This window comes from Fusarium mangiferae, assembly GCF_900044065.1.
Source record: "Fusarium mangiferae strain MRC7560 genome assembly, contig: FMAN_scaffold004, whole genome shotgun sequence".
Classification (NCBI taxonomy): Eukaryota; Fungi; Ascomycota; class Sordariomycetes; order Hypocreales; family Nectriaceae; genus Fusarium; species Fusarium mangiferae.
Window position 1 is genome coordinate 462,399 of NW_024573924.1, and position 17,514 is coordinate 479,912.

General features: G+C 49.3%; 9 protein-coding genes and 1 non-coding gene across 10 annotated transcripts; 5 read left to right on the forward strand and 5 right to left on the reverse strand.

Moving 5' to 3' along the window:
* Nucleotides 1-660: 660 nt before the first annotated feature.
* Nucleotides 661-2,521, forward strand: FMAN_08730 (putative asparaginyl-tRNA-synthetase; the record flags this gene model as incomplete). Its single annotated transcript, XM_041829492.1, has 4 exons — nt 661-1,698; nt 1,766-2,031; nt 2,080-2,388; nt 2,440-2,521. The coding sequence occupies 4 exons, from the start codon at nt 661-663 to the stop codon at nt 2,519-2,521; spliced, it is 1,695 nt and encodes a 564-aa protein (XP_041680250.1).
* A 522-nt stretch (nt 2,522-3,043) lies between these two features.
* FMAN_08731 (uncharacterized protein) lies at nt 3,044-3,613 on the forward strand (the record flags this gene model as incomplete). Its single annotated transcript, XM_041829493.1, has 2 exons — nt 3,044-3,243; nt 3,370-3,613. The coding sequence occupies 2 exons, from the start codon at nt 3,044-3,046 to the stop codon at nt 3,611-3,613; spliced, it is 444 nt and encodes a 147-aa protein (XP_041680251.1).
* A 206-nt stretch (nt 3,614-3,819) lies between these two features.
* Nucleotides 3,820-5,319, reverse strand: FMAN_08732 (uncharacterized protein; the record flags this gene model as incomplete). Its single annotated transcript, XM_041829494.1, has 4 exons — nt 3,820-3,861; nt 3,912-5,084; nt 5,138-5,190; nt 5,241-5,319. The coding sequence occupies 4 exons, from the start codon at nt 5,317-5,319 to the stop codon at nt 3,820-3,822; spliced, it is 1,347 nt and encodes a 448-aa protein (XP_041680252.1).
* Nucleotides 5,320-5,889: 570 nt separating this feature from the next.
* On the forward strand, nt 5,890-7,049 carry FMAN_08733 (uncharacterized protein; the record flags this gene model as incomplete). The annotated part of the gene is made up of 2 exons (XM_041829495.1): nt 5,890-6,009; nt 6,054-7,049. The coding sequence occupies 2 exons, from the start codon at nt 5,890-5,892 to the stop codon at nt 7,047-7,049; spliced, it is 1,116 nt and encodes a 371-aa protein (XP_041680253.1).
* A 1,642-nt stretch (nt 7,050-8,691) lies between these two features.
* Nucleotides 8,692-9,417, forward strand: FMAN_08734 (uncharacterized protein; the record flags this gene model as incomplete). The annotated part of the gene is made up of 1 exon (XM_041829496.1): nt 8,692-9,417. One exon carries the CDS (start codon nt 8,692-8,694, stop codon nt 9,415-9,417), a length of 726 nt encoding a protein of 241 aa, XP_041680254.1.
* A 129-nt stretch (nt 9,418-9,546) lies between these two features.
* Nucleotides 9,547-11,555, reverse strand: FMAN_08735 (uncharacterized protein; the record flags this gene model as incomplete). The annotated part of the gene is made up of 2 exons (XM_041829498.1): nt 9,547-11,151; nt 11,220-11,555. The coding sequence occupies 2 exons, from the start codon at nt 11,553-11,555 to the stop codon at nt 9,547-9,549; spliced, it is 1,941 nt and encodes a 646-aa protein (XP_041680255.1).
* A 1,678-nt stretch (nt 11,556-13,233) lies between these two features.
* FMAN_08736 (uncharacterized protein) lies at nt 13,234-14,331 on the forward strand (the record flags this gene model as incomplete). The annotated part of the gene is made up of 4 exons (XM_041829499.1): nt 13,234-13,456; nt 13,507-14,016; nt 14,070-14,175; nt 14,232-14,331. 4 exons carry the CDS (start codon nt 13,234-13,236, stop codon nt 14,329-14,331), a joined length of 939 nt encoding a protein of 312 aa, XP_041680256.1.
* Nucleotides 14,332-14,366: 35 nt separating this feature from the next.
* Nucleotides 14,367-16,077, reverse strand: FMAN_08737 (uncharacterized protein; the record flags this gene model as incomplete). The annotated part of the gene is made up of 3 exons (XM_041829500.1): nt 14,367-14,544; nt 14,611-15,249; nt 15,302-16,077. 3 exons carry the CDS (start codon nt 16,075-16,077, stop codon nt 14,367-14,369), a joined length of 1,593 nt encoding a protein of 530 aa, XP_041680257.1.
* Nucleotides 16,078-16,589: 512 nt separating this feature from the next.
* FMAN_08738 (uncharacterized protein) lies at nt 16,590-16,994 on the reverse strand (the record flags this gene model as incomplete). The annotated part of the gene is made up of 1 exon (XM_041829501.1): nt 16,590-16,994. One exon carries the CDS (start codon nt 16,992-16,994, stop codon nt 16,590-16,592), a length of 405 nt encoding a protein of 134 aa, XP_041680258.1.
* A 250-nt stretch (nt 16,995-17,244) lies between these two features.
* Nucleotides 17,245-17,317, reverse strand: tRNA. Its single transcript has one exon. It is a non-coding gene; the product is annotated as a tRNA-Cys (tRNA).
* Between the last annotated feature and the right edge of the window lie 197 nt (nt 17,318-17,514).

A 17,514-nucleotide genomic window follows, 5' to 3' on the forward strand; every position in this document is an offset into this window, starting at 1 on the left:
GAGATAGTGACGAGACAAATACACTTAGACACCGGACTCTTCTAAAACGCAGTTTGCTTCCGAAATTTGCTTTCTTGCGGGATACAGTGAACTTTACACCTATAGGGAGCACGAACTTGTGTTTCAATTGGCATATGCTTGTAGATTTAAGATAAGGCGTCAAATCACAAAGAGCTGCTTACTGGATAGTACCTCCCTTGTCATCCGGCATTGATTGATAATTGAAGCTTATGGCATCTCAACGAGACATATCAAGCCAACATACTGAAAAATACCAATTAACTTTAGATTTCTAAAGGCAATATGTGTATAGCCTCCATAAAGATAAGTCTCCCAATTAAAATTAGAATAACATGCGTTTATGATGACTCAATTAGTAACCTTATTGGCAGCTGCTGGGGTATAAGAAGCCGTCTCAGACCTGATCCCTCATTGTTGTCATCCGGCATCGCATTAGATTTATGGTAAAGTTGAGCTCTTATCGCTATAATACGTGGAAAGATAAGCCAGAGAGGTGACTAACAATTTTTCACCCCACCATTATCGGACGTGAGTCAAGGGGAGCAATCGCGGGGCACCCACAACCCCTCCAAGTTCCTACCCAAGGCCGTGATTTCTGTTTCCGCATTGATTGAAGCAGAAAACAAAGCACAGCACAAAATGGCGGTCATCTACGTCGACGAAGAAGCCGGAAGCGATCTCCCTGAGGTTCAGGGCACTGAGGCCACCCCCTTCAAGACTCTTCTTGAAGCCTACTACCGCCACGGAGCCGAGTCCGAGTACCAGGTTAAGAAGAAGGACGACGAGGAGGGTTACAAGCCTGCTGCCAAGTCAGCACTGAAGAAGGCCGTCGCCTACGCTGCTCAGCAGAAGAAGAAGGCTGATGCTGCTGCTAAGCGAGCTGAGAAGGATGCTCAAGATGAGGCCGCTCGTTTGGCTGTTCTCGAGGAGGCCAAGAAGCTGAAGATCACTAACGACCCTTCACTTCCCGAGCCTGTTGCGATCAACCTCCAAGAGACCGACCCGTCCAAGATTGGCACACTCCGAAAGAGCAAGGATGAGCCCACTGAGGGAGTCAAGCGCGTCTCCGTTCAGGGCCGTGTCAACCGTGTCGCTAAGCAGGGTGGCCTTATTTTTGTGACTCTGCGCCGCGGTCTCAACTACATGCAGTGTCTCCTTTCCGGAGACCTCTCCAAGACCTACGATGCCCTTACTCTCTCACGAGAGACCTCCCTCGAGATCATTGGTGAGCTTTGGGAGGTTCCCGCCGGTGCTCACGCCCCTCTCGACCGAGAACTTCGCGCCGACTACTTCAGGGTCATCGCCAAGGCCCCTGGTGGTGATGAGGCCTTCACCAACCTGGTTCCCGTTGACGGTGACACCAACACCCTCATGAACCTCCGCCACCTTACCCTCCGCCACGAGAAGCCCGCCGCCGTCATGTTCGTTCGCGACATCGTCGAGGATGCTTTCCACACCGTTTACAAGGAGTTGGATGTCAAGAAGGTCAGCCCTCCTGCTCTTGTGCAGACTCAAGTCGAGGGCGGTTCTACTCTTTTCAAGTTCGACTACTATGGCGAGACTTCATACTTGACTCAGTCCAGTCAGCTTTACCTCGAGACTGTCCTACCTGTCCTTGGTGATTGCTACTGCATTGAGAAGTCTTTCCGTGCTGAGAAGTCTCTCACCCGTCGCCATGTAAGTACCCCTATATGGCAACTAGCCAGTTACTATATCCGAACGACCCCATCTAACTTGAATCCAGCTTTCTGAGTACTCCCACGTCGAGGCTGAACTGGATTTCATTACCTTCGACAACCTCCTGGACCATCTTGAGCACGTCATCTGCCGTGTCATCGACCTGACCCTCGAGAACTCTGTTGCCGCTGAGGCTATCAAGAAGTACAACCCTGACTTCGAGAAGCCTTCTCGGCCATTCTTGCGCATGCGATACTCTGATGCCATTGATTGGCTGCGAGAGCGTGGTATCAAGAACGAGGATGGCAACGACCACACCTTTGGCGACGATATGTAAGTGTTTCGAAAGTTCTGAATGCACACAAACTGACTGGAGACAAGTGCCGAGGCTGCTGAGCGCAAGATGACCGACGAGATCAACCGCCCCATCTTCCTCACTCACTTCCCCGTCGAGATCAAGTCCTTCTACATGTCAAGGGCTAAGGATGACCCCCGCGTGACCGAGTCCGTCGATGTTCTGATGCCTGGAGTTGGCGAGATTGTCGGTGGCAGCATGAGAATTTGGGACTATGAGGAGCTCATGGCTGGTTACAAGCGAGAGGGCATTGATCCTACAGGATACTTCTGGTACACTGACCAGCGCAAGTACGGATCTACTCCTCACGGAGGATACGGCCTGGGAGCTGAGCGGTACGTTATCTGGTACTTCTATGATTTGATGTATACTGACAACTGTTTTAGATTCCTGGCGTGGCTCCTCAAGCTCTGGACTGTGCGAGAAGCTTGCTTGTATCCCCGCTACATGGGCAGATGCACACCGTAAACGATGCGCTTATGAGATGTATAACGAAAATGGAGTACAGGGCTTTGATATAGTAGAACAGACCGCTCTAGCGTTACCGTCTAGAATGAATTTGCGAGACTGCTTTACTCACCGTTTGTTTCATTCACATTGGCACAAGACTTATATCCGATAGTGAAATGCCCGATATCTCCGTCGTTGGAAGCGGTCGTAATCAATTGTAGCCTTCACTAACCTCATGACTCAATTAATGGAGGTGCCCACTAAAAAGTTGCTCAGCGGCTGTCAACGGAAGGTCCTGGAGTGCTCTGGACCCCTGGCGCTTGGGGGAATGCCTCTACCGAGGCCCTACTGGCCAATCTTCCCCATCCCTCGTTGAAATTTGCCCCTCATGATTGGCTGTTTTGATATGCGCCTCCGAAATCCGTGCCTCCGGTATTCTTTCTTTCCGATCTTTCTCCTCATAACTCAACAAACATCTTGAACTTTGTTCTTCAACACTTAACATCGCATCACCAAAACCTCCACAACACAACAACCATAATGCCTCGTCAACGATCCGTCGGCCGCGCTCCTTCGCGCCCTACCGCTGCTGCTCCCAAGCCTGCTCCTCAGCAGGTTCGCCCCGCTGCCACCCACGCTGCTCCTCCCGCCGCCGCTCACCCTCCTGCCCAGGCCATGCCTCCTCAGGCTGCTGGTTCTCAGGGCCCTGGACTGTTCGGTCAGATGGCCAGCACTGCTGCGTAAGCATACCCTTGCGAATCTACAACAATTGGTGTCTTCGGAGTTCCAAGTTCCGGGTGGAGCAATGTTCCCCAAAGCTCCTGTAGAGCTCATACTTCGAACACGTGTAGCTAACTTGTTCTCAGCGGTGTCGCTATCGGTTCCTCAGTAGGCCACGCCATCGGCGGTCTCTTCTCCGGCGGTTCCTCCGAGGCTGCTGCCCCCGTACAGGCCCAGGCCGCTCCCCAAGAGCAGTCCTGGAACCAGAACAACTGCGCCGGCGTCGCCCAGAACTTCACAAAGTGCATGGATGAGAACAACGGAAACATGCAGATCTGCAACTGGTACCTTGAGCAACTCAAGGCTTGCCAGGCCGCCGCTGGTCAGTAAGCATGGACGGATTAGAAGTTGAAAAGAGAACAAAAGGGACTTGATATCACTATGGGAAAGGAAACAACATTGGGGATATATATCTCCTGACAGCGTGCATGCATATAGGAATACGGCGGGGAAACACTACTGTTACATCTCAGCACTGTCAATTGTATAATACAGCCAAAAAAAGACATTACTCCCACTCAAATTGGGATACCCCTTCATTCATCTTTCTCCTCTTCTGGCCGTGGCTCAAAGTTCAGCTTTGTCGTGTTAGTAAGTTCATGATACAGAATGGGATACCGAGGCTTACCGAATTTCCATTGTACAACTGTTGATCTCTGCGATTCTGGAATGACTGGACACGCTCTTGAGAACTGGCCGGCGCATCGCTCGTAGGGCCTCGGTGCCCAGTGCGATCATCACCACCTCCAAAAAGACTGAATATCCATGTAAAAATGCTGAGAATAAATCCAATAACTCTCGAAACGATGCCCTGTGATTCATCGTAGGCGGTCGTAAACTTCTTGACGGGAATAAGCACCAATGTCGAAGACGGAAAAAGGCCAAGATCTCCTAACGGTTTGTCCTCCTCGGTCTCATCAATGTTCTTATTCGGTAGAGGTGTGAGAACCTGCTTGAACGTGTATGGCTGCGAACCATCGCCTCTATTTTCATCCACCCATTGTCGGACCTCTTTTAGGTGCGCAGTCGTCTTGAAGCGATTCCTCAACGTTGAACCATCAAACAAACGGACTTGAAGAGCCGTTATCGCGCCAGACTTGGAGGAGCTTGACAGCTTTGTCTCTGGTGCATTCACTAATGATGCTGCGACGTCGCCACCCTTGAGGTTATCAAGCTTCTGCTTCTCACGCTGCTCGGCACGCAGGCGTCGCTCTGCCTTGTCATCTTCGATGCGTTTGAGAATCCGCGCCTTCTCCTCTTGGTCTTTCTGTTTCTTCTTCCTTACTGCCTCAGCTTGCTTGTGAGCCCGGGCGTTGTCCGTGTCCATACCAGCTTCGGCCTCAGCTTTGGCTTTCTCTTTCGTCCTTGCGCGTTCCTCCTTCGCCTTGCGCTCATTCTCCTCCTTTTGGGCTTGCAGCCTGGCAGCCCTCTCGGCTAGTATCCGACGAACATTCTCTGACGTTGAAGGAGCCGCTGTTGGAGGAGTGCTCTGCTGTTCTGAAGCGACGGGTGTCTCTGCTTGGGGCTGTGGTGGGCTGGCCTGCTCTGGTGCCAGTGTTGGTTGGGTTGTAGCTGGAGCTGGAGCTGTAGGCGCAGCAGTGGAGTTAAAAGCAGTCTGAACTCTCCGCAAGAAATCCTCTTTGCTGGTCCCCGGTGTGATGTACTCCTTTAGTTCTCCATTCTTAATGATAACAACAGTCGGAGTCCGTGGCAGAGGGAAGATCTGAGCTAGATATCCGGCTTCCTCGGACCCAGCTTTAAGACGGAGCGCAATAGAATGCTCCTTGAGTAAGTCGCTCAACTACACCGTAATTAGCCCCATCACATATGGTCTGTAAATATCCGTAATCCTACCGTATCATCGACCAGAAACTCATTTTCCCATTGTGTGCTCTCGTCGCTTTCATCTAACATGCATGTGAGTTATTGCGTGGGTCAGAGTGATGACAAAACATACCTGTCACGAAACATAGAACAAGTTTCTGCTGACCGACGGCTGTCGAGATACCTTCCTGAAGGGTTCCCTCATAAAACATGGCGAAATATGTTGAAGATAATAAGCTCTTGACTTGGATTATGGAAAAGTTGAAAACAGTGGGTGAGTGAGCGATTGTGAGCAAGATAAAGTTGCGACGTGTTGTTAAGGTTAAAGCTGTCTCGTCTTGATTTCAACTCCCTTGAGACGCCGTGAATACTTGTCACGTAATAAAAAACAAACACGTCTTAATTATTTGTGTAGCAAGTGCGTCGGATGGTTAAATAAGTAAAGCAAAAAGTTACTGGCAAGAATCAACTCCGATCATGTCTGGCTAAACAAGGCTTGAATGGATGTAAACCAAGCCATCATGAGTGAAGGCAGAGCAGCTATGAGAGCTAGCTATGACGCTTATGGCATCACGTGGCCCTAGCTTCAGCGCCGACCTTCGGGTTTCGGGGGCTTACTCAGCGGTATAGAGCTCGCCATCCAGTAGAAACTTTGCAAAGGATCTATCTAACATGGGAGAGTGAATGAATGAGTCAAAGGGAACATGTAACACATATTTTTACTGATCCGACTTTGATTTTCTTCTTCCAGCTTCTCCTTGTGAGAGAGCATTTGTCCCAAAATGCTTATTGATCCTGCTTTTCTGCCTTGGGCAGAAAGTAAAGGAGTCAAACTAAAAGGTGTTGAACCTCGAATTCTTCCAGGTCGTGGTATTGGTATTGTCGCAACTCGCGATGTCAAGGTGAGTAACAAGTCTTCTTTCGAAACCATTCTAATATTCCCAAGCCAAATGAAACTATTTTGAGTGTGCCAATGAAGGCAGTTCGCACCATTGATACAGTACCAAAGAACATCACCGAAGCCCTTCAAGGAGTTTCAGTTCATGGCGTCTTGGCTGCTGAGATTGCTCTCGACGAAAGTGATGACTTTTCTGTATGGAAAACAGTCTTGCCAACCCGGCAAGATCTAGAGGCTGGTGTGCCCATGATGTGGCCGAGTGAACTCCAAGCCCTTCTGCCCAAGAGGGCCAAGGATCTCTTGGATAATCAGAATACTAGATTCAGACGCGAGTGCGAAATTGTTCTAAAAGCATTTCCGGAATTGACCAGGGATGAGTACCTATACTCTTGGGTGCTCATCAACACCAGAACTTTCTACAACAGCATGCCCAAGATGAAAAGCTACGCTCATGCTGACCGACTAGTCTGCATGCCAACAGCCGACCTGTTCAACCATGCTGATCAAGGATGCAAGCTCGCCTATTCAGCCCTGGGATACAGCGTTCAAGCAGATAGAGTCTATCGCCAAGGTGAGGAAGTCTACGTATCGTATGGGCCTCACCCAAACGACTTTCTTCTTTCCGAGTACGGTTTCATTCTAGATACGAATCGTTGGGACGATGTCTACCTAGATGAAGTGATTCTTCCGATGCTGAACAAGACGCAGTGTGCCGACCTTGAAAGTATCAACTTTCTTGGAAGATACACCCTCGATGACCAGACATTAGGGTGTCACAGAACTCAGGTCGCTCTGCGAATGCTATGCTGTACGCAAAGGCAATGGCAGCGGTTCTTTGATGCTCAAGACGAGGGGCGTTCGTCGCAGGCTGAAGTTGATGAACTGTTGTTGACAGCACTGAAAGATTTCTTGAACATCATCGGAAAGACGCTGGGAGATATAGATGAGGTAGAAGGCGGCTCGAGTAGCCAGCGGGAACTTTTGCGGCGCAGATGGCAGCAGATCGAAGCCATGGTGACCAAGACAATAGATACACTTTCATGAATCTTTCTGTATCTATCCGAATACTGGCATTTGGTAGCGCATGTTTTCCTTGTATTTGGTGCTTTACTGGTCCTGGTGCACTAATGATAGCATTGATTTCCCGCTCTCCCAGCGGGTTCGGTATCGTCGATGAACTGTGTACTGTTTCGCAAGCTGCATCGCCAAATAGTATAATGTTGAATCTGAAAGCCAAGAGACGTGCCGACGAGTTCATTTGTGAGTCATTGTCATCCAGGAAGACATTTACAGTATATGACAGGGGGTCAATAATCCCGCTGGAAATATGCCTAGATAGGTAGGTAAGTAACAAAGATAAGCCAAGATCAAACTACTGCCGGTTATGCAGTTTGCAGATCATGGATCGCAACCTAAGCTGTTAACGATGACCATCACTTATGCATACCCGCACTTGGTTCCTGGAGCGGTAATAACACGATCCGGCCCAGAAGATCCGGTCCCATTTGCAAGGTTGTCAGACCAGAAATAGAAATCTACCAAGTTATGCCACGAATGGCGATGTTTGGGGGTTGTTTTCACATGTCTCGACAAACAGAACCCACGACGTAAAACAAAGGTAATAATGGCCAAAGGAAGAAAAAAGCAGTCTCCCTCTGCTTGTGTCGTAATGGACCCCTGTTCGGTAGTTGCTGGTATCTGTCATTGGTCCACGACCGCGGTTACATTTTGGCTAAGTAGACTTAGTATAAGCGCTACCAATATAATAAACAGATGTCGTACGATAAGTTCGGCCATCTCCTGCCGGCAACAAGCACAGTTTGGTTGGGCTCCAAGGGTTTGGGAAGAAACTCTCAGGCCTCAATGCGAATATTCTCGGAAGTTGGGTTGCTTTCTTTGGCTTGATGCCAACGCCAAGTTCATACAAACTTATCAATAGCCTGTCTCTGAGAGTAGAGACGATTGGCCAGATGCGACCAAAGACTCAAGGCAACACATGGTTTTCTCAACAAGCATCCTTCCAGTTGTCTTCGCCTACTTAGACTGGCGTTACTTGGTACTCCAGGCGCCGTGTGGTCAGTTAGGTTTGTCTTGATTGGCGATATCACTCGTGAACCATCATAAGGCAATCCTGTTTGGAGAGCACGAAGCTGCAGCAAGCATCTACTAAAAAGCCCAAGACCACACTCTTGTTTGACTATATATGCAAGCCAAAGGGCAGCAAGCAACGTTACATGATAACATATACTATATATACTGGCAGCTCTCCTTGTTCAACGTAGAGTCTCCATTACCTTACTCCAGACTTACACCCAACGAGAGTCACTAACTTGTTTGAGCTTGACACCATTCACACTGTGCCTTAGGTGGTTCTCAAAGAAGCCGCCTCTAGGTAGTGAGGGTCGAAACATCCATTGGCCACTTTTACGGGAATACCGAATAGTCTAAGCCGGAAAGAGCCTCAGTTGCAGAGCAATATCATATCATTATTGTCTGTAGAAGAAGACTCGAGAATTGATGATAGTGACCAGGGTCATCCTGGCTGATTCACATCCCCGCAAACCTTAAGCCACCGACATCACTTAATTGCATCTCCTCCCTTGATATCATCTCAGCTCTTATCAGACAAGAGGCCCAAGACTCCAAGACTGAAGGCTGAGACTGACACACAACGACTCATTCCACTATGGCTGCCTGCAACACCTGCAACAAGGAGGAGCCTGCAGTTCAGCTCAGGCGGTGTGCCAAGTGTTCCACCACGCAATACTGCTCTCGGGAATGTCAAAAGGCCGACTGGAAAGCCCACAAGAAGATCTGTGGCAAGCAGGCAGATTCAGTTGCCAGTGCCAACGTCCATGATCCAGACGAAATGAGCCAGTCCCCAAAGAAGGGTCTGGAGAAGTCTGTTCCCAACCCCTTTACTCGTCTCGACAACGGCACTTACCTGCACAACCGTCCTGAGGAAGACGTCTATCGGCTTCTGATTGACACCTATCGTCTCCGCATGGACGACATGTACAATCTTGAAAGTCAAGCAGATGGAGACAGTCTCTACGGCGGTGCTTCAGACGGGCTACGAGGCTTTCAACGTTTCTTACGACAAGCATCAGTCCGAAGAGGGCTGCTTCCTTCATGGTGGACACCAGAGAAGCAGCAGGAGTGTGAGCAGTTGGGAATGGATTCAAGTCAGTGGCAGAACTTGAAGAAGAAGACGAGTAAGCAGGAGATCATTGACTACTATGGAGATCCTCGCTTCCCTATGCAGTTGCGTATGGTTGGAGAGGCTGTGTATCTGAGTGCCCCTGGAGGAGGTGATGGTTCACAGATGAGAAAGATGATGGCTGCGATGGAGGGAGGTGGAATGGAGGGGATGGGGATGAGCATGATGGATGCATCGTCGTTCCGTCGCTGAGCGTGTTAAAAGCACATATGGATCCAATGTTCTGCAAAAGTTGTATATTGAAAACGTCTCATCATGTCACAAAGTTGACCAACATTCAGTTCCACGCCCATACTGACGGATTGGTGCCCAGCACACATCCTAAAACCCTTCTCGAGTCAAACAGTCAAACTCAAAAAATGTTCTCCATCCATAGACCCGGGAATGTCCCCGCTCAGTCCAGTCCGCTGCCAGTTCCAGCTCCGGGACACGATCATACTGCGGTCCAAAAACGACATTGTCCGACTCCATCACGACAGCTATTCTGTTTAGGTTTGTGTCCTTGTCGCTGTGTTTAGCCCGGTCCCTTGCGAGGATGACTCTACGAATCTGGAGTCTGCCAAAGTAGGGGATGACTGCTTCATACGTTCCACACCAGATATAATCCCCTTCACTCGCGCAGAACAGAATTTTGAGAATGAGGCAAGCCTGTTTGGCAAATTGGTCGTCATATGTCTTGGTCGTCTCTTGAAATCTGTCTCCCAGCTCATCTATCATCTTCCAGAGAGGTTTGCTCTCCTCAACCGGCATGGGGTTCGCCCTGTGTTTCATCACGGCTATCATGACAAGTGCAGCCTTGAAAGCAAGGAAGTCCACAAAGTCAGCCCTCATCACTGTGTCCGGCTCGACCTCCGGTGCTCTCATGGCTTCTTGGGCCTTTAGGATCTCCTGTGCCGATGCTAGTATCGCCTTTCTTGAAGGCTCAAAGTCGTCAATTCTCCCAGGATTCATGTTTGACAGTTGACACTTGGGCCAGTTTAGCATAAGTTCGAATGAGTGATAGAGGATCTTGATCTTGGCGCGGGTGGAGGCTTGTGGGAGATAGGGGACATATCTCAGGTGTCCTTTGGTCCAATGCTCCGGAATCATTGCTTTCAATTCCTCCATTTCTTCAAGTGTGCGGTTGATCGTGGCACTAGTAGTGTCTTCCCTCATGAGGGTTTGGCTTGTAAGAAGACCCGATAGCTTGGCTATCTGGCGGATAGCTTCCTTTTCCGCAAGGGGGTACTCTTCCTCTACTACCCTGGGCCCCAATTGTGCGGGGACTGCATGGGGCATCCCAAGGAAGAGTGAGAGCTGTCGGTCACGAATCCATAACTCTTCCCAAATAGCCCGATCCAGGCTAGACCGGCCCTGGTGTACTCCCAGAAGCATGGCGTTCTCGATGCCAGTCCTGATACACTTCCATGCCTTCGTCGGGCGACCTATGGAGAGGGATAGCTCGCCTTGGAGGAGAAGGGCCTGGACAAAGTCTATGTTGCAGACCGGTGTTGAGCTGATGCGATACAGGGCTTCAACTTTGGAGATGCAGTTCTCAATGAGATGTCTCGGCTCAAACGGTGATGGTGCTCGATTGTCGACATATTTGAACCTCATTGGTAACTCCTTGGCGGAGAGGCAGAGCCAAACCATGCATTTTGCGGCAGCGCCAGGGTCTGGTGGTTTCTGGCGGTTTGGGGACAATGACTTGTCAATGAAGGCCAAAGCTGAGTTGACGTCGGTTGGAAATCCAGCATCAAACACCGTAACTGTATTGACGGGGACATCGTCGTTGTCTTGCTGCTGGTATGACACCGTTGCTAGAGGCCAGCTCGCCCAGTTCTGGGTGAACTTGCTACTGTGTTCCAGAATCCTGGTGAGAGCCGACTTGTCAGGTACAAGCCCCTTAAGCGAGTCCGTCAAATGCGTTTGTGGTGTCTCCGGTATCTGTGATGTAAAGAGGGTTAGACTGCTTAAGCCATCATGACCTTCAGAGCCTCCAAAGTGATACCAACCTCAAGTATCTGGTTCACAGCCCGGTAGCTTGGCTCACTACTATAGTTGACCCGGTTGCTGGTTTGCGAGTCAACTCTGCGAGCCAAGAGTTCGATTGCAGTCTGCAGAAGAATCATTCGTGACTCAACTTTTCTGGCAAACAGCGAGAACTCTTGGAAGATTTCATCTCTGTCTCGGGGAGATGAGTCTTCATTCTGCGGCTGGCAGGTGAGGAAGTGTTTGATGCATTGCTGACACTCAGCCTGGCCGTCGTCAAAGACGCAGTCCACTTCTCGACGAAGACAGTCGGTACAGCTCTTCGATCCGGGCTGCGCTCGGTCTGGTAGGTTCTCCATGATGACTGACCATGCAAGCTTTTCAAGGAGAAGAATAAAGGTGAAAGAGAAGAAGTGAGAGCGAGGCGGGCGCTTCAGCCTACTTGTACGCAGGTGATTCGTGGCGTTTCTTGCTTATCTCAAAAACATGTATGTCTCAGTTTTATGACGAAACCTGTTGGTAATGCAACGCATCTGTTGAGTGAGAGAAGAGGAAATATCCGAGTTGATTTATCGGAGTCGGACCAAAAGGTCCTAAGCATCACGGGTGGCCGCAGGTGGTTGCAGATGAGTACGAATATTGCTGTGAACCCATCTCCGACCGCCGAAAATGAATTCTCAGACAAGGATTGGTTTTTAGTGCGCTTGTACGAAGCTACGGGCATTAATTCTGTTTTTGCTTTTTTCGGGATTCAAGGGGTTATTGATGTTTGAGGCAAGCTCACGGTGCAGCCTTATTTGCTCTGATATTGAGGTTGATGATTCCAGAGACGCTAGGTTACACAACACAGTACGACGTCACACATGATTCCCTTCTTGACTAAGCTGTGTAAACACTGTCCTGGACTGTATAGAACCTTTTGATTCAGCTCGTCATGTGCACATGCAGTGTTACGCGACATCTGGCTTGAAACCAGCCACTTTGGGGTCCAGGATGTGCCATGAAGCAATTCCAAAGACGCTGGGTTACACAACACAGTACAATGCCACACATGGAAGCCCTCTTTACTAAGCAGTGTCTGCACTGTATCGCTTAATCTTGAGAGTCAGCCAATTATGTGTAGGAGCATCGAATCAGTACTTATCTCACGTCTTGACTGAAAACCGATCCCAACTTGAGGTCCAGGGTATGTGAAATACAATTCCAGAGACGCTAGGTTACACAATACAGTGTAGAATCGCACATGGAACCCCTCTTGACTAAGCGGTGTTTACACTGTATCAAGAGCCACTTATTCTTCTGGTCAACCAATTGTGTGTAAGAGCTACCATATCAGTGTTATTCAACTTCTGACTGAAATAGCATTTAATTCATGGTTAACATATCACAAAACGTGTAATTGTGCTGGAAAACGCGGCACGTAATTATCAATTATCAGAATACACCAAGATCAAGGCAAACAGGCCAGCTTGGCAGGAATGGCAGCAGGATGGTTGTGTTCTTCGCAATTGACATATTAAATCTAATTCGGGTTCATATAATTGCTTAGACTTAATATCTTTTCATAACTTTCGACTTGCACCCTGTTGACCATAGATTTAGGTGACTGACGGACCTGCGCAAGCTCTCAAAACAATTCCGAAGACGCTAGGTTACACAACACAGTATGGGAGCAAACATGGGCCCCTCTTGACTCAGCAGTATTACACTGTACAGTGGACTGTAACGACCAATGGTATTCGAAGATGTCAGAGTCGGTGTTGGTTATTCAATGTCTGGTTGAAATACGATCGTGAATTTAACCTGGTCATTTAATAATGCATTTAAAGTGATAGGGAGTATTGGTTTAAAGAAATCTTCAATCAAAATTACAAACGCTTTACCTACTTTGAGTTATTGGTGAGCTGCATCGGATTCCACTGTAGGGGATTCAACGTCGAGAGTGGGTCTATCCCCGAATGAACCCACCACAATCGACATCATTCACAGCTAGCTATCACCACTTGACCTCACGCCTTCAATGCGCCATCAGACATAATGAACGCACCTAATACAGTCTTGCGCAGTCTGCGCTTGTCAAGACAGATCCCCCGGTGTACAAGACTCACAAATGCCCCGTCAAGGAGACAATTCACATCATCCTTCTTCCGTCGCAAGCAACAGCCATCAGCCGACGATCCAGAATTCGTCTCTATTCTCGACGGCCCTCCAAAGCTTGTCCGTGTTGGAAAACGCCATGGCCCAGGTCTAATCATCCTCGGTTTGCTTCAGGATTCATCAATTGAACAGAGTATGGTCTAATTGATTTAGCTATTATCCCCATCACAGCCTTCATCCTCGGAACATGGCAAGTCCAGCGTCTTGGCTGGAAATCCGAACTTATTGCCAAATTCGAAGACCGACTGATCCGCGACCCTCTACCCCTCCCACCAACCATCGATCCCGATGCCATCCATGACTTTGACTATCGCCGTGTGGTAGCGAAAGGCCATTTCCGACATGATCAAGAAATGCTCATCGGACCGCGTATGCGAGATGGTACAGATGGGTACATGGTAGTCACACCATTGGAGCGAGAGAACGGCACGACAATTCTCGTGAACCGAGGCTGGATCGATAAGAAGCACAGGGACAAGAGGACCCGACCTGATGGACTGCCGACGGGTGAGGTCACAGTGGAAGGACTTCTAAGGGAGCCGTGGAAGAAGAACATGTTTACACCGGAGAACCAGCCCGAGAAGGGCATGTTTTATTTCCCGGATGTAAAGCAGATGGCTGCTTTAACCGGTAGCCAGCCTGTCTGGGTTGAGGCTACTATGGGTATGTCTATCATCATAATCTTTCATTTCCTGATGTCTCGCTAACGACATCAGAACCCGAGTTCATGCAAATGGTCGACTTCGAGGCTCGCGGTATTCCCTATGGCCGACCTGCGGAGGTAAACCTGCGAAACAACCACGCCCAGTATATCTTTACCTGGTAAGTTGCCTCATTCTATGTCCATCAGCACCGGGCTTTCTGACTCCTTGCTTTAGGTATGGCCTTGCTGTCGCAACATCCATCATGCTTTGGATGGTAGTCAAAAAGCCTGCAAACGACGTCGCTCGTCGTGTAGCCCGCTCAAAGGGCCTGTAAACTGTATATCTCATAATGCATGCACCATGTGAAACTCATGTGTCTTCAGCATCTTCAGCAACTTCTGCCTCGTCGCCGCGGCCCGATACACGTCTTGCCTTGCGTTGCTTAGCGGGTTGTGGAACTGGCATTCTCAGCTCCTGGAGGAGTTCTCTTGGGAGGTGCTTCTGTGCCAAGGAGAACATGGAGGAACGCGGCCCTATCTGACGTTGCCTGTACGATATTAGAATTTCTGGCTAGAACAAAATACGGAGCTGATACCCCAGTGAAATAACATACCTTTTCATAAGTGTGAAGACATCGCTCTCCTCAATTGTTTTGCGCTTCGCGTGATCCGCATAGGCTCCCAAGTCGTCACCCAGCTGCTCGAAGAACCATTCCGAGGACTGGATGAGAGCATCTAATGTCTCGGCTGATAGACGCTGGTTGCTCAGACCTGACGATTGGAGAGCCGTCTGGGCCACTCGCTTGACGAAAGCTGGAGGCAGTGACGGATATTCAATGCCATGTTGCGATATTCGCTTTCGCTTCTTTGCTTTCAAGCCGCGAGGTAGCCTATCATCAGCTGGTTCATGGCGTATCCCCGCTGTGATTGTTGGCTCTGGTATTGGCACTGGCTCCTCATTTATCGAGCTATGATCGTCGACGCCACCATCGTTGTAATCCCAACCGTCCATACCAAAGTCCCCGCCACCAGCATCGGAGTCGGATCCATACACAACATCAGGGCGGGGATTCTGAGCATCATCTGCCCTGGCCTCTACTACTGACGGCTCAACAATTGGTGATGTTGCTTGAAGATCGTTGGCGGGGTCGGACATCTGAAAAACAGTTCCATCCTCCAGTCCACCAGGGTACTCGAAATTGAAGTCGCTGCCTGGGCCCTCGGCCATTCGCCGGGTCTGGTCTGCCTCAATCCTGTTCTTATGTGAGCAATGCACTGCATCTACTTAGGCAGTGGTAGACTTACGGCTCGAGTGTCATATCATCCTGTCCAGCTCTCGCCTGAAGATCCTCTAGCAGACCGGGGAAGAAATCTGATTGTTGGCCGATATCGTCTTCTGTGGCTTCATTGAAGTAGTCGCTCATGCGTTCGCTACCGGGACTCCCTCGAGATAGCCGAGAGTCGTTTGCAATCCTTCGAGGCATCTCAATAGACTGCATAGTAAAGTTGTCCTCATCCAATTGTGACAACCTTGGTGGAGGCAAATCTGAGCTGGTACTAGAAGCATCTTCAATGTCCAACGGCAAGGATAGTCTTGGCGGCCTCGTTAGTAGATCGTCGTCTTCATCATCATCGTCATCATCATACAAGTTGCTGTCCTCCCTCTGCTCCGGTGACGAGCTCCGTTTATTCCCCGGAGACGACGAAGATGACGAGTGAATAGGCTGGCTCTTAGGCGCTAGTGTTCGACCGAGCATTCGTAAAATATCCAAGGGTGTTTCTCTCTGCTGCAGCATGCTCTGTCTGCGGTTTTTTCCGGGTGTAAACATTGCCGTTCGACGCTGGTCTAGCAGCCGACGAGCGGCTTTGGCATGAGGAGTTGGCGCATTGGATCGACCTGCAGATGCTGGGGTACCACGTCGAAGAGAGGCACGCAGGTCTCGGGCACCGCTACGATCGAGAGGTGTGTGAACGCCAGAAAACGGCTCAGCGCTAATAGCTCGACGGTTCGGAGTTCTCGAAGGAGTTCGCGCGGGCGTTTCTTGAGATGCTGCTTTTCCTGGCGGCGATAGACTCGACATATTTGTGGTGTTTGTTTAGATGCGCCGGAATGGCTGGCGGGGCGATGGCCGCTCAACTGGCAGATAATGTCTCGAAATCGTGGAGATCTGCATCCATAGAACTTGAAGAAGATACGGACGTAATACGAGCACAGCGATTCGGAGAATTATTTGTGTTTTCGGTTATTGTTGATGTTATCGATCCATGTCAATGATGAATGTCAATTCAAGATTCAGGTGGGAACGCGACAAGCTTCAGCCACACGCGACGAGGGGAGCTTGAGTGCACGGGCCATTCACATGAGGTACCTGCCTGCATTACTGTTGATGTAAACGACCATGGTCTTAATTATTGAGAGATCTCAAAAGTAAAATGTAATCAATTGTACAGACAATATGTCGTATTTTGAACGCATATTAAATATCACCATAAATCAAAGAGATGAGGCGGTGACTAACGTTAGATGATAAGCCAAGAACTTGGTAATCAACAACTTCGAGATCGACTCAACCATCCTATGCAAAGCAGAGCTTCAGAGAGATCCCTTCGCAGTTAATCCAAGATATCCATACCCGCCAATCATGATACTGCTCACAAATCTCCAAACAGCTGTCCTGGGCACACCAGCCTTGATACAAATCCAACAATCAGCAGCACCCCACAACAAGAGTAAGCTCATGAGCGTATCAACGACATGGTATTCGCGACGGAGATAGAACGTCCACAGAGCGACACCATAAGCAGCTACACGAGTGCCGTATATACCGAATGCCAATTGCGCTGGCTCTGACCTGACGATGCCCTCGGGCAACCCGTACTCGCGCATAGCACGGTCTGGGGCTCTCAAAGGAAGAAGACCCCCGAGAGTGAAAGCGGTGCCTATGAAAATGGCGGGAATATGCCATGGAGAGACATTAGAGAACAAGCCTGAAGCCATTTCGTGAGATGTCAGCTGGAAACTGATGTTTCTATTAGTAGGGTTTCAAGTCCACAAGAGAAACATGAGGGAACACACCAGTTGGTATTCTGAGAAAAAGAAAAGAAAATAAAGTTCAAAACAATGACCGTCCGAGCATTCTTGAAACAAATAAGCTGACGGCTCGACGTAAGCAATTAGAGGAGCTAAGTTACATGCTCTGTAAGATGATCGCCAAGCAATGGCAAAAAGAAGCAAAAGAATAAATATCAGGACCGAGCGTGGATCGAACACGCGACCTAGGGATCTGCAATCCCTCGCTCATACCACTGAGCTATCGATCCATTTTACTTGTCAGCAGCTTCCAGTCGTCACGTTATGAAGATTTACACGCCGAGAAGCAGCTTCAATGGTCCGAGCAAGGGTCTAAGCGCCCAGTGGAGGTTCCAACAACTCTCAACATGCATCCCTGGTCTTCATATCTTTATCTCCAACCTCTTTATTGCTGATCCCTGTCTTGAAGTGCTACCTGATTCTTAAC